Raw genomic sequence first — 12,686 nt, forward strand, 5'->3', positions numbered from 1 at the left:
TACTGAGGTTTATTCTTGGCCAAAGGTGTAGCATCAATTCCTCTCAATGGAATAGGACACTGCAAGGGCTCCAGGAAAAACCCACAAAGCCTAGCATACTCCAAGTCCATCAAATTCAGGGCAGCGCCTGAATCCACAAATGCCATGACAGAATAAGATGACAAAGAGCAGATCAAGGTAACGGACAGAAGAAATTTTGACTGTACCGTACCAATGGTGGCAGACCTAGCGAACCGCTTAGTGCGCTTAGGACAATCAGAGATAGCATGAGTGGAATCACCACAGTAGAAACACAGCCCATTCTGACGTCTGTGTTCTTGCCGTTCAACTCTAGTCATAGTCCTATCGCACTGCATAGGCTCAGGTTTATGCTCTGATAATACCGCCAAATGGTGCACAGATTTACGCTCACGCAAGCGTCGACCGATCTGAATGGCCAAAGACATAGATTCATTCAGACCAGCAGGCATAGGAAATCCCACCATGACATCCTTAAGGGCTTCAGAGAGACCCTTTCTGAAAATAGCTGCGAGCGCACCTTCATTCCATTGAGTGAGTACGGACCACTTTCTAAATTTCTGACAATATACCTCAATCTCATCCTGACCCTGACACAGAGCCAGCAATTTTTTCTCTGCCTGATCCACTGAATTAGGTTCATCGTACAGCAATCCGAGCGCCAGGAAAAACGCATCAATATTATTTAATGCAGGATCTCCTGGCGCAAGAGAAAATGCCCAGTCCTGAGGGTCACCACGTAAAAAAGAAATAATGATCCTAACTTGTTGAACTGGGTCACCAGAGGAGCGAGGTTTCAAAGCCAGAAATAGTTTACAATTATTTTTGAAACTCAGAAATTTAGTTCTATCTCCAAAAAACAAATCAGGAATAGGAATTCTTGGTTCTAACATAGAATTCTGAACCACAAAGTCTTGAATATTTTGTACTCTTGCCGTGAGCTGATCCACACATGAAGACAGACCTTTAATGTCCATCGCTACACCTGTGTCCTGAACCACCCAAATGTCTAGGGGGAAAAAAAAGGCAAAACACAGTGCAGAGAAAAAAAAATGGTCTCAGAACTTCTTTTTTCCCTCTATTGAGAATCATTAGTACTTTGGGCCTCCAGTACTGTTATGATTAGGTAATTCAGTACCACTATGGACATAGAAGTCAGAGCACATACAGTGACCTGACAATAACCCAAAAACATAGAACGAGCTCTGAGATGTGGGAACTCTGCTGACCGCAATCCCTAATCCTCTCCAACAACACTAGAGGCAGCCGTGGATTGCGCCTAACGCTCCCTATGCAACTCGGCACAGCCTGAGAAACTAGCTAGCCTGAAGATAGAAAATAAGCCTACCTTGCCTCAGAGAAATACCCCAAAGGAAAAGGCAGCCCCCACATATAATGACTGTGAGTTAAGATGAAAAGACAAACGTAGAGATGAAATAGATTTAGCAAAGTGAGGCCCGACTTTCTGAATAGAGCGAGGATAGGAAAGGTAACTTTGCGGTCAACACAAAACCCTACAAACAACCACGCAAAGGGGGCAAAAAGACCCTCCGTACCGACTAATGGCACGGAGGTACACCCTCTGCGTCCCAGAGCTTCCAGCAAGCAAGAAAAACCAAATAAGCAAGCTGGACAGAAAAAAACAGCAAACAAAAATAACAAAAGCGGAACTTAGCTATGCAGATCAGCAGGCCACAGGAACGATCCAGGAGGAAGCAAGTCCAATACTAGAACATTAACTGGAGGCCAGGATCAAAGCACTAGGTGGAGTTAAATAGAGTAGCACCTAACGACTTCACCACATCACCTGAGGAAGGAAACTCAGAAGCCGCAGTACCACTCTCCTCCACCAACGGAAGCTCATAGAGAGAATCAGCCGAAGTACCACTTGTGACCACAGGAGGGAGCTCTGCCACAGAATTCACAACAGTCATATTTGTACAGGTGTGTCTGAACAGTAGAGCAATGTACCACAACTCCCAGAGTTTGCTAAACCTTTCTGAAGGTCTTTTGCAGTTAAGCGGAGATTCTGATTTGCCTCTCTAGCAATCCTACGAGCAGTTCTCACTGAAATTGTGCTTGGTCTTCCAGACCTTATCTTGACCTCCACAGTTCCTGTAAAATGCCATTTCTTAATTACATATTTCAAACTGAGGAAAGGTCATCTTGGAAACGCATTGCTATCTTTTTATAGCCTTTTCCTGCTTTGTGGGCCTCCACCATTTTCATTTTCAGAGTGCTGGGCAGCTGCTTAGAAGAACCCATGTCTGCTGTTTTTTTGGCTGTTTTTTGGGGTTTTTATAAAAATGGAAAACTTGCATCACGTGGCCTTTCTTGCCAATGATAGTGACAAAGTCATAATCCTAGCAGGCTAATTAAGATCTGAAACCTGGCACAAAGTAATATGAGCACATAAATCTCCAAGAGTGCCCAAGCTTTTGCATTGGCACATTTTTCTATTTGTAATTTTTAAAATGTGAATGATGACAGTATATATTTTTGCCTAAAATACAAAGGAAATGTGTCATCTTTAACTTTAGGCCCTTTAGAGATCATTTCATCTTCAGTTTGCCTGTTTGCAATAACAGTAATTTTGACCAGGGGTGCCCAAACCTTTACATGCCACTGTATAATTCTGTAATTAAACTTATGGTCATACAGTGTTGAGTCAATTTAACAAAGATCGATGACCCATCTTAGTCTAATGCATCCAGAAAACATTGACTCTTAAGAAAACCAGCATGTCCTCTGTTGGGTAGCGGCTTGAACATACTTATTAGTCTTAATAGATGTGTCCCCATAGGTTTCTACTAGATTCTATTTCTTATCAGATAATTTGCAAAATAGACCCAAAATGCTTTCAGGTAAATAGACCCAAAATGTTCTAAAATTATTGAAATAGCAAACAGAACAGGTACTTACCCTCCACGGCTCCAGTGCCAATCCTCACTGGGGCTCAGATCTTGTAGTTTTTCTGCAGCTGCATCATGTTTATAGTACTACTGTAGCCAGTCCCTGAGCACTTCGACTCTGCCGAGGTAGATGGCACGAGTTGCCGAGCTCAGTCATTAGTAGAACTGTGATGTACGTGGTTGACCTTATGTCGCCACTGCACTGAAAACATGAAAATATTTCAGGTATTTTAGAGCGTTTGGGGTCCACGTTCCTGAAAGTGGAAAACTTCTTTCAGATCGAAAAGGTTATTTTGCAAATTACCCAATAAGAAATAAATCCTAGAGGCCAATGAATTATTCCTTAGTAGGCTCTTTGCTTGACCTATGGGGTCTCCTTTTATTAGGGTTATAATAACTATGTTCGAACCTCAGCCCAACATAGGATACACTAGCTTTCTTGAGAGCCATCTGTGTTGGATGAATTAGATTATTTTGGATGGGTCATCGATTTATAGCAGTGGTCACCAACCTTACTTATCTTGAGACCTACATTCATCCCGAAGAGATGCCCCCTCTTTCCACCTTAGTGACACCCAGAGCCCAAATTGCTGGTATAAGGACAGCCAAAGCTTCCCCACAGAAAGCACACTAAGACCTTGTACTTCCCTTATAGGCAGAAATTACATCCTTAGGTCTCGACTTTTCCCCCATTGGGTATTCTTGCATCAAGCACACTCACCACACTATTTCAACCAGCTTCAAGCACCCCTCTAACTGTGAGTATCATCCTATCTCAAAATTTCTATAGTTATCCCCCACCCGCCGCCATTAAAGGTACATTCAGATCTGCTGCTTTCTTCAGGACTACTCAAAGGTCACCATCTGGAGACCTTCTCTTCATAGCTGTTTGCTAGACCTGGTGTTAATGCACTAAGCTGGACAACAGCCGCTAGCCACATATCATGGTCCCGAGCCAATGGTGGGGACCCCTGATGGAGAGGTATACTATCATTCCTAAATTCACACAATTTTAGTTATTTTAGAGAATTTAGGATCCACTCTAAACCCCTTTAATGATGCCATGTTTGGTGTGTACAATTTTAACTGTAAAGTTAACAATTACATTTAAAGAAGACTTATTTAAATATAGATGATGGGTGGAAGGAATCAGTTTCATTTGTGGGTCCAAGGAACCCCCAGTTCAGTGACAACAGGTACTGGTGTACTTACTAGGTCAGAACTAATAAGTTATGTGTATGCAGTTTTTGGATGTGGGAAATATAAATACCATATGCTGGGATAACCCATGAAGATTCAACATTTTTCATTATATTGTGACTCTCATAAGATTTTTTTAATTGTTTCCAGGGTCTTCTCTTTACCGCCAGGAATAGGCCAAATTGCTAACATGGCATTTTCTGCCTTTTATTCCAAAGCAAATTATTTCATAGTTGGTTGATTGTCGGGTAGCTGGCAGGACTAGGCAAAATTGTGTTGTTTTTCTTTTCGCTAGCTTGCAATGTGTTTAACATATGCTTCTTTGAGCTAAAATGGGATGAATAGGAGGGATAATGAGGCAGCAGTGTAGTTGGAATAGAATTGTGAAATTGTTCTGCTGATTAAATTCCCATGATATAATGCAAAAAGCATCTCAATTAATTGGGAATGACTACTAAGATTCCTTACAGGTCCGTCCAGCAGGAAGGGAAGCCAAGCATGAACTCTCTGGTTTGGCAACTGAGAACATAAAGGCTGAGCTTTGTATCTGGTTGACTTATAACATCTATCATCCACTGCTGCTTCGAAAGCAAAAAATGCTTTGATTTATGCTACAGTAATGATCAATACATTTTGGTAGATTTAAAATGATTTCTGAGAAAGCTGAGATTGATTTTCATTTAATCGCTATGTATTGTGTATAAGTCCATACTTAATTATATGGGTCTGCTCAACCTTATTCTAAATAATCACTTAGCCTATAATAAGAGCAGTAAATGTCATAAAATAATAAAACAAAAACCTGTTCGATCCCCCTTCGGTGCTGCGTTACAGTTCCGGAGGTTCCAGTCTGTCTTTACATACTTGGCTGCAGCAGTCACGTACCATCCATCCATGTGACTGCAGACAATCACTGGCAGCAGCGGCAGTACATGTATGGCACAAGACCTTGGAAGTCATGTCGGTATACATGATTGCTGCAGGAAAGCAAAAAAGAGTGTCTGGCTAGTACAGGATGATTATTATTATTATTATTGAGTATGGCTTCTTCTATTATTTTAATACAGTACACTTTTGAATCTTAACCCATTTTTAAAAATCCGGTAAATTCTTTCAGGATTGATTAAACTTAAAATACTTAAATAACCCATTTTTTACTTACTATTAGGTCAAATGGCCTCATAAATGGTACCGAGTTTGAAACGTATGATGAGACTGGCCAGCAGGTCTCCCGATCTGAGCGTGACAGCTCAGTATTTGTAAGCCAAACACAGGAGTGGAACGATCAGATGAAAAGTGCAGCAGAAACACGTCACTTCTGTATTTATCACCCACTCCTGGTTTTGGCTTACAAATACTGATGTGAAATACTGACCAAATACTGATAGCGTGGACGTGGCCTCATAGACTTGCTGTAAAATATTTCCACAGAGTAAGTAAGCTTAGAGGGGTATTCCCATCTCCAAGATCCTATCTGAATATGTAGTAGGTGTAATAATAATAATAATAACATTAGCAAATACCTCCAATTAGAAATGTAGTGTAGTTTTTCTTATTCGCTATATCTCTTTTGTCATCTGCAGGCATTGTTGGACCTTAGGTATCCATGGTTCCGACCACTGACATAGTGACATTTAGCTAGCTAGGTGCTAGTGGTCGTAACCATGGATACCTAAGGTCCTGCAATTCCTGTACATGAGAAAAGCGAAAACTATACTACATTTCTAATTGGGGGTATTTGCTAATATTAATATATCTACTACATATTGGATAGGCTCTTAGAGATGGGAATACCTCTTTAAGTTCCCATGATGAGTTTTTCATGCTGCATATTTTCTCTGAGCAAATTTCACAGTTCCAGCAAAGTGTATGGGATTTATAGAAATCTCCTGCCTTCTGTGCTTTTTTTACGCTGCATAAAGTGACCTGCAGCACATTTGTGAAATCTGTGACATGTCATTTGCAGGCACGCTTGTAGGTGCGGGTTTTCCCTATAGAATTGCATTATATGCGGAAAATCTGCAGGTAAAAAAAAACACGTGATTCATAAATCACTTTATCAATAAAGTTTTGTCAAAGCCAAATACCAGGAAGTATCAAGCAAAGAGCAGCTTTATTTAAAACCTGACATACCAAAAAGAGATAAAAAACGCAGCATCAAAAGAGAGATAAAAACACATTAAAAAGTGATGAATAAAACACAAGTAATCTAATTTACCTGATCGGTGCAGAAAATCTGCAACATCGAAAACTCACCAAATGCTCATCTTGGGAAAGTAGTCTACTGTAAATCGACAAGGATGGCGGGATTAAGATCCACATCATGTCAATGTAGGATGTAGATGCAAATTTTACCCTTTGTAATACAAGGTGTGATGTGCGTGGTTCCTTTGCTCCGGTTTTATAATGATATCCTCAGCGGCAAATGTCACTGCAGGTATCACTGCGGTATCTCCGCTGGAGAAGTTTCACAGTGAAGATTCTACGTGGAAATGTCGCCTTTCATGTGCCGTAGTGAGGACCCAGTGCTTATATTCTACTGTTTTTGACATTCTCATTCTCTGTGATGTTCCTGGAAATCCATTACGTATTATCAGTCCGAATGCTGTGAAATACCTGACCTCACACAGACAGCACACTAACCAATGTTAGGGCTGTTCAGACGACAACTTGTTCACACGGACTTCTCATGGGTGCGCAAAGCAAACTGCATCCCATATGGATCATGTTGGACATACGGATGGCGCGCTGATGACACTTCAGATGAACAATCATCCATGTTTCTATGGATGAAAATTGTACGATTTTTTTTTTTTAAATGCCCGTCTGAACTCTGCCTAAGGACTCATTCAGACGTCCATTTTTCACGTATTTGTGATATTCATAGATGTAACATGATATGTAGAGAAGGAAGAAATTGCCGAACATAAGGTCCAAATAAAATAGAAATACTGTACTGTATAAGTAATACTTAGAAAAGAAAAAAAAATATTTAGACAAATTATGTTAAAAGTTGGCACTGCAAACAAGAGTTCCCGCACTCATGTGTACAGCATGATAATACACAATAATAATAAAAAAAAAGTATATTGATCAAAAAAAGAGACTATGAGAGGGTGATGGCTGTGTATGGTAAAGTCTGCCAGATGTAGTTGATGTATAAGATACAAGGTTTAATAATATGAAAGAAAACTCCGATGGTATATGTGAACTTATCAGGAAAGATCAATAGTGCATCAGTAGAATGATTCATAATTGGTGCCTATAATATGAAGAAGTGTTTCTGAGATTAGACCTGCCGAGGAAGCAAAGGTACAGCATGGAATAAGTAAAGGAACTGTAGGCACACAAAGTAATCAGATATAATGTCTTACATCTCTGGGTAAGGAGACAATGTATGCGTAAGGAAACAGTACCTGGATGAGAGTGCCTACAGCTGAAAGATAAAGTGGGGTAATAAACCCTAGCATCTTTGCATAGGTATATACATAAGGCTGTGTTACTGGTAATTGTATAGAAGAGGCAAGACTCGTATGAAAAAGTAACTGTGGAATAATGACCAGAGCTGGATTGGAAGGAACAGCACAAGCACATTGATTATTTATATAGGCAGATGAAAGGGTATCAATGTAAGGAAGATTACCTGGATAGTCAGAATGGTGAGTGCGGAGTGCACCCCGACGCGCGTTTCAGATCATGTACTTCGTCAGGGGGTACCTATGATAGTATATAAGGCTGTTCATATATTTGTTTTTTTCTGTCAGACAGAGTGGTCTGCACAATATACCTGAGACATGTCCGAGTGCTAGATCAAAATCAGCAATGAAACTCTATGGGTCTGTGAAAAAATCAGACTGTACTTGGATGTCATCGATGTGCTGTCCATTTTTCATAGACTGCTACTAGAAGCTGGAGAAACTTTTTTTTCCTCATCTGAGAAAAACTAATGAAACTCTGATCAAACTCAGATGAAACTCTGAATAAAATCCCTGATGAATATAGGACTGTTTCTCATACATGAAAAAAAAGACGTCAGAATGAACCCTGACTGTGTCTTTTAGAACTTTCAAGACAGTTTCTGTATGAATACAAGTCCTAACACCAGAGGTGATTACTTAGAAGTCCATGATCTTGTAGAAACCGTATGCTACAGAAGTGCTAGTAGCACTCACTGCTGCCATGTGGTCAGTGGTTCTTTCAGGATAAGGTGGCCTATGAACCTAATGTTGAAATGGGGGATTTTTAGATAAGATATTTATCATGTAGCGAGGCAGCGGAACTGTCACTGTTGGAGGCTTTCTGTGATTTGTTCTGTACTGTTCAATTACAAGTATAAAGCACTTTTTAATCACAGCTAATTTCCTGAATTGTACAGCTGTAATTCTGCAATTCATTTATTGAATGAAGTGATTATTCTACTTTTCAATTTTAAACTCTGCATATATTATAAAATATACTAATTAATTTCTGAAATTCGTTACTGAAGGATTTCCACTTTATTTTTTATTTATGACCGTACAGTGTTGTATTCCGTCTGTTAAAGGATCCTCATTGCAAAGCTGCCATTTCCCCTGCTGTAATTCTGTCCAGCATTTCTTCTCTTATATTTCATCCCTCTCTGTTAGGATATTTTAACAAGACTGCCTTATAAGTTAAAAGTAAAGCAAAGAACAATAGAGAGCACTTGGGTTTGACAAAGTTTAATAACAAAAGGTAGATAAGTGGCCACCAGGCACCTCATCATTGGCTAAGGTCACACTTGTTCCTTGGCTAAGGTCACACTTCTTGCTTGGCTAAGGTCACACTTCTTCCTTGGCTAAGGTCACACTTCTTGCTTGGCTAAGGTCACACTTGTTCCTTGGCTAAGGTCACACTTCTTCCTTGGCTAAGGTCACACTTCTTCCTTGGCTAAGGTCACACTTCTTCCTTGGCTAAGGTCACACTTCTTCCTTGGCTAAGGTCACACTTCTTCCTTGGCTAAGGTCACACTTCTTCCTTGGCAAAGGTCACACTTCTTGCTTGGCTAAGGTCACACTTCTTCCTTGGCTAAGGTCACACAACTGTTTTCTCTACATCGGGCGTTTTTTCTTTGATTACCCTAATCAAATTCTGATTAGAATTTGATCAAAATTTTACCAGAGTGGGATCAGTTTTTCTCGGAGGTGGTGAGAAAAAACAAGTTTCTCCACCTTCTCCATTTTGTCAGTCTGTGAAAATCCAAGTGTCGTCTGATGTTTTTCACGGACTCATAGATTTGCATTGTCGATTTGGATCCAATATTCAGACCAAAATCGGACATGCCACTGCTTTTTCCCTCGGACCACTCTGGCCAAGACATACAATCGGACATGTTCACAGCCCTACAGAATAACATGGGTACGAGTGTGATCCTTCAAAACCACAGATAGCGCTTGTTCGATTTAAATGGTCGTTTGCATGAGCCCTTTTGGTGACATTTATCTCTGAGTGGTAAAGCCAAATAAAACCCATCTGTTCACGAATGTTATCACAGATGAACAACCATTTATACCATGTATAGTTCTCATATTTACAAAATGTAATTTTATTGTACAAGATTCACCCTTTACAGTGAATCTGTCACCAGATTTCACAATACATACTGCATCCATTATTTATAGATACATTAGACCAGATCAGACCAATGTACAAAATACATGTCAGAATGGTTGAATAAACTTTTATAAAAGTTTAACTAAATCCTCTCCCAACTAGCCCTCTGAGAGCTCCTCTGTGTCCCCCCTCTGTGCTGAGATCTCACACTGCTCAGGACAGGCTGCAGCTGTCAGTCATGCAAGGTGAGAGGGCAGAGACTGCATACACTTGGCCTCATGAGCGATCTCCGTTTATCACTGGACTCCGTAAATCATCTTAATTTAAGGATTATAGAGTCATTCTGACATGGATTTTCAAAGCAAGTACATCAGTAAAGTCAGGTCATAGAGATCCATTTAACAATGCATACAGTTTGTATTGTGAAATATCACGACAGATCAGCTTCAACATTTATGTAAGGTCCAGTGAAGCAAAAGAGATAAATATATCCGATTTGCGTTAAGTGTGCATTCCCATTATTTTGCAGGTGTATGAGCACCAGGACGGAAGTAAATCTCTAAAGCTTGGAGACTTTGGACTGGCCACCGTGGTCGATGGACCTCTTTACACTGTGTGTGGAACCCCAACATATGTAGCTCCAGAAATCATTGCAGAGACTGGGTAAGGCCTGGTATTCATATATTGTAAAAAAAAAAAAAATCGAAAATATAACATGTTCTTTGCACTTTGAAAAGTCTCATTTACCAGCAAATTCAGACCGAAACAAATATGTTTAAAGAGAACCTGTCACCCTGTTTTTTCAATATGAGCTTAAAATAGCTTTCAATAGGGTCTGAGCTGTGCTTTACAATAGTGCCTTTATTATCCTCTGATTCCCCACCTTTGGTGCCAAAATACCTTTGTAAACTCGCCGTTTTCGGCTGTCAACACCCCGGGCGTTGGCTAATCTCCGATTCTCACCACCTCCGGGTTTTCACTAAGAAACTTCTTCCCACCGATGGCATTGTATTTCGCACCTGCGCATTATGCTTTGCCCAACTGTGGGCATAGCATACAGGCCATCATTGCGCATGCGCGGGTTTACACTGTAACCTCTGTGCCCCAGAAGTCAGCATATGCAAATTGTGCATATGCTGACTTCCGGGGCACAGAGGTTACAGTGAAAACCAGCGCATGCGCAATGATGTGTTGTATACTTTGCCAACAGTTGGGCAATACATACTGCGCATGCGCTAGTGCCTAATGCACTGTGCAACCGCCAAAAATGAGCGCGATCTGTGCTATTCACAGATCGAGTTACGTCTGACACGCCGAGGAGCGGGGGGAGAGACAGCGATTTGGCAACGCCCATCGGACCGGACCGGGGTGATTGACAGCCGAAAACGGCAAGTTTACAAAGTTATTTTGGCAGCAAAGGTGGGGAATCAGGGGATAATAAAGGCACTATTGTAAAGCACAGCTCAGGTCCTATTGAACGCTATTTTTAGCTCTTATTGAAAAAACAGGGTGACAGGTTCCCTTTAATAAGATCACTTGCCAAGGAAATGTGAAAATATATCTAAGGAATTAGAATCATGTATAATGTGTTGTAATACTGTAAGAAATCTTTCCAGCTAATGTTTTATTCCCTAAGCCCTTCTAGTGTAGTGTAAGAACAATACAATGCTTAATCATATCTGTCTTCTCAAGTTTCCGTCTCCAGTCCTCTTCTAGGCGTCCTTAAAGGACATCGTGAGATTGGGAGAAAAAAATATTTTTTTGCAAACAGCGCCACTTGTGTCCCCAGTCTGTGTCTGGTACTACAGCTCGCTGTAAATCACAAGCACATCATTTCTCAATCTGAAACAAAACCACTTTTCTTTGCATAATACTATGTTCACACATGGCGATTTGTTCAGTTTTTTTTTTGCTCTGTTTTTCTCTGTGTTTTACAGTACCAGCCAACTGAATAAGATTTAAATAATCTCATGTACACGATTGATTTTTCCCATGCATTTTTTAAGTGTTCTTCACCCATTCAAATGAATGAAAAAAATGCATGTGAAAACGCAACAAAAAAGCACCCAAAATATGCATATTGTACGCAGTGTTTTTCCCACCACTTCTCTGGGGTTTTTTCATGCAGAAAAACATGCGGACAAAGCACTGTGTATACCCTTATACCTCATTAATATTCCTGGTCCCAAGTGCTGACCAACAACTGATGTAATGTTAAAGCTCTGAGGGGTCATGGTTAGGCCTCTGAGGGGTCATGATTAGGCCTCTGAGGGGTCATGGTTAGAGCTCTGAGGGGTCCGGGTTAGGGCTCTGAGGGGTCAGGCTTAGGGCTCTGAGGGGTCAGGCTTAGGGCTCTGAGGGGTCAGGCTTAGGGCTCTGAGGGGTCAGGGTTAGGGCTCTGAAGGGTCAGGATTAGGGCTCTGAGGTGTCAGGGTTGGAGCTCTGAGGGGTCAGGGTTGGAGCTCTGAGGGGTCATGGCTAGGGCTCTGAGGGGTCAGGATTAGGGCTCTGGGTTAGGGCTCTAAGGGGTCAGGGTTAGGGCTCTGAGGGGTCAGGGTTGGAGCTCTGAGGGGTTAGGGTTCTGAGGAGTCAGGGTTGGAGCTCTGAGGGGTCAGGGAACAACTCAGAGGGGTCAGGGTTAGGGCTCTGAGGGGTCAGGGTTAGAGCTCTGAGAGGTCAGGGTTAGAGCTCTGAGGGGTCAGGGTTAGGGCTCTGAGGGGTCAGGGTTGGAGCTCTGAGAGGTCAGGGTTAGAGCTCTGAGGGGTCAGGGTTAGGGCTCTGAGGGGTCAGGGTTAGGGCTCAGGGTTAGAACTCTGAGAGGTCACGGTTAGAGCTCTGGGGGGTCAGGGTTAGGGCTCTGAGGGGTCAGGGTTAGAACTCAGAGGTCAGGGTTAGAGCTCTGAGGGGTCAGGGTTAGGGCTCTGAGGGGTCAGGGTTGGAGCTCTGAGGGGTCAGACCGTCAGAGTTAGGGCTCTGAGGGGTCAG

The 12,686-nt window shown here is 41.6% G+C and overlaps 1 protein-coding gene across 6 annotated transcripts in view; it reads left to right on the plus strand.

The window, feature by feature from the left end:
• Positions 1 to 12,686, plus strand: part of DCLK1 (doublecortin like kinase 1) — a 560,719-nt gene that overhangs the window by 500,633 nt on the left and 47,400 nt on the right. For all 6 annotated transcript variants that reach the window (XM_069758966.1, XM_069758968.1, XM_069758965.1 and 3 more), the window contains one exon: positions 10,231 to 10,364. In XM_069758966.1, the coding sequence (XP_069615067.1) occupies positions 10,231 to 10,364 (134 nt within the window). The remainder of the gene's footprint in view (positions 1 to 10,230; positions 10,365 to 12,686) is intronic.

Source organism: Ranitomeya imitator, chromosome 3 (genome assembly GCF_032444005.1).
Source record: "Ranitomeya imitator isolate aRanImi1 chromosome 3, aRanImi1.pri, whole genome shotgun sequence".
NCBI lineage: Eukaryota > Metazoa > Chordata > Amphibia > Anura > Dendrobatidae > Ranitomeya > Ranitomeya imitator.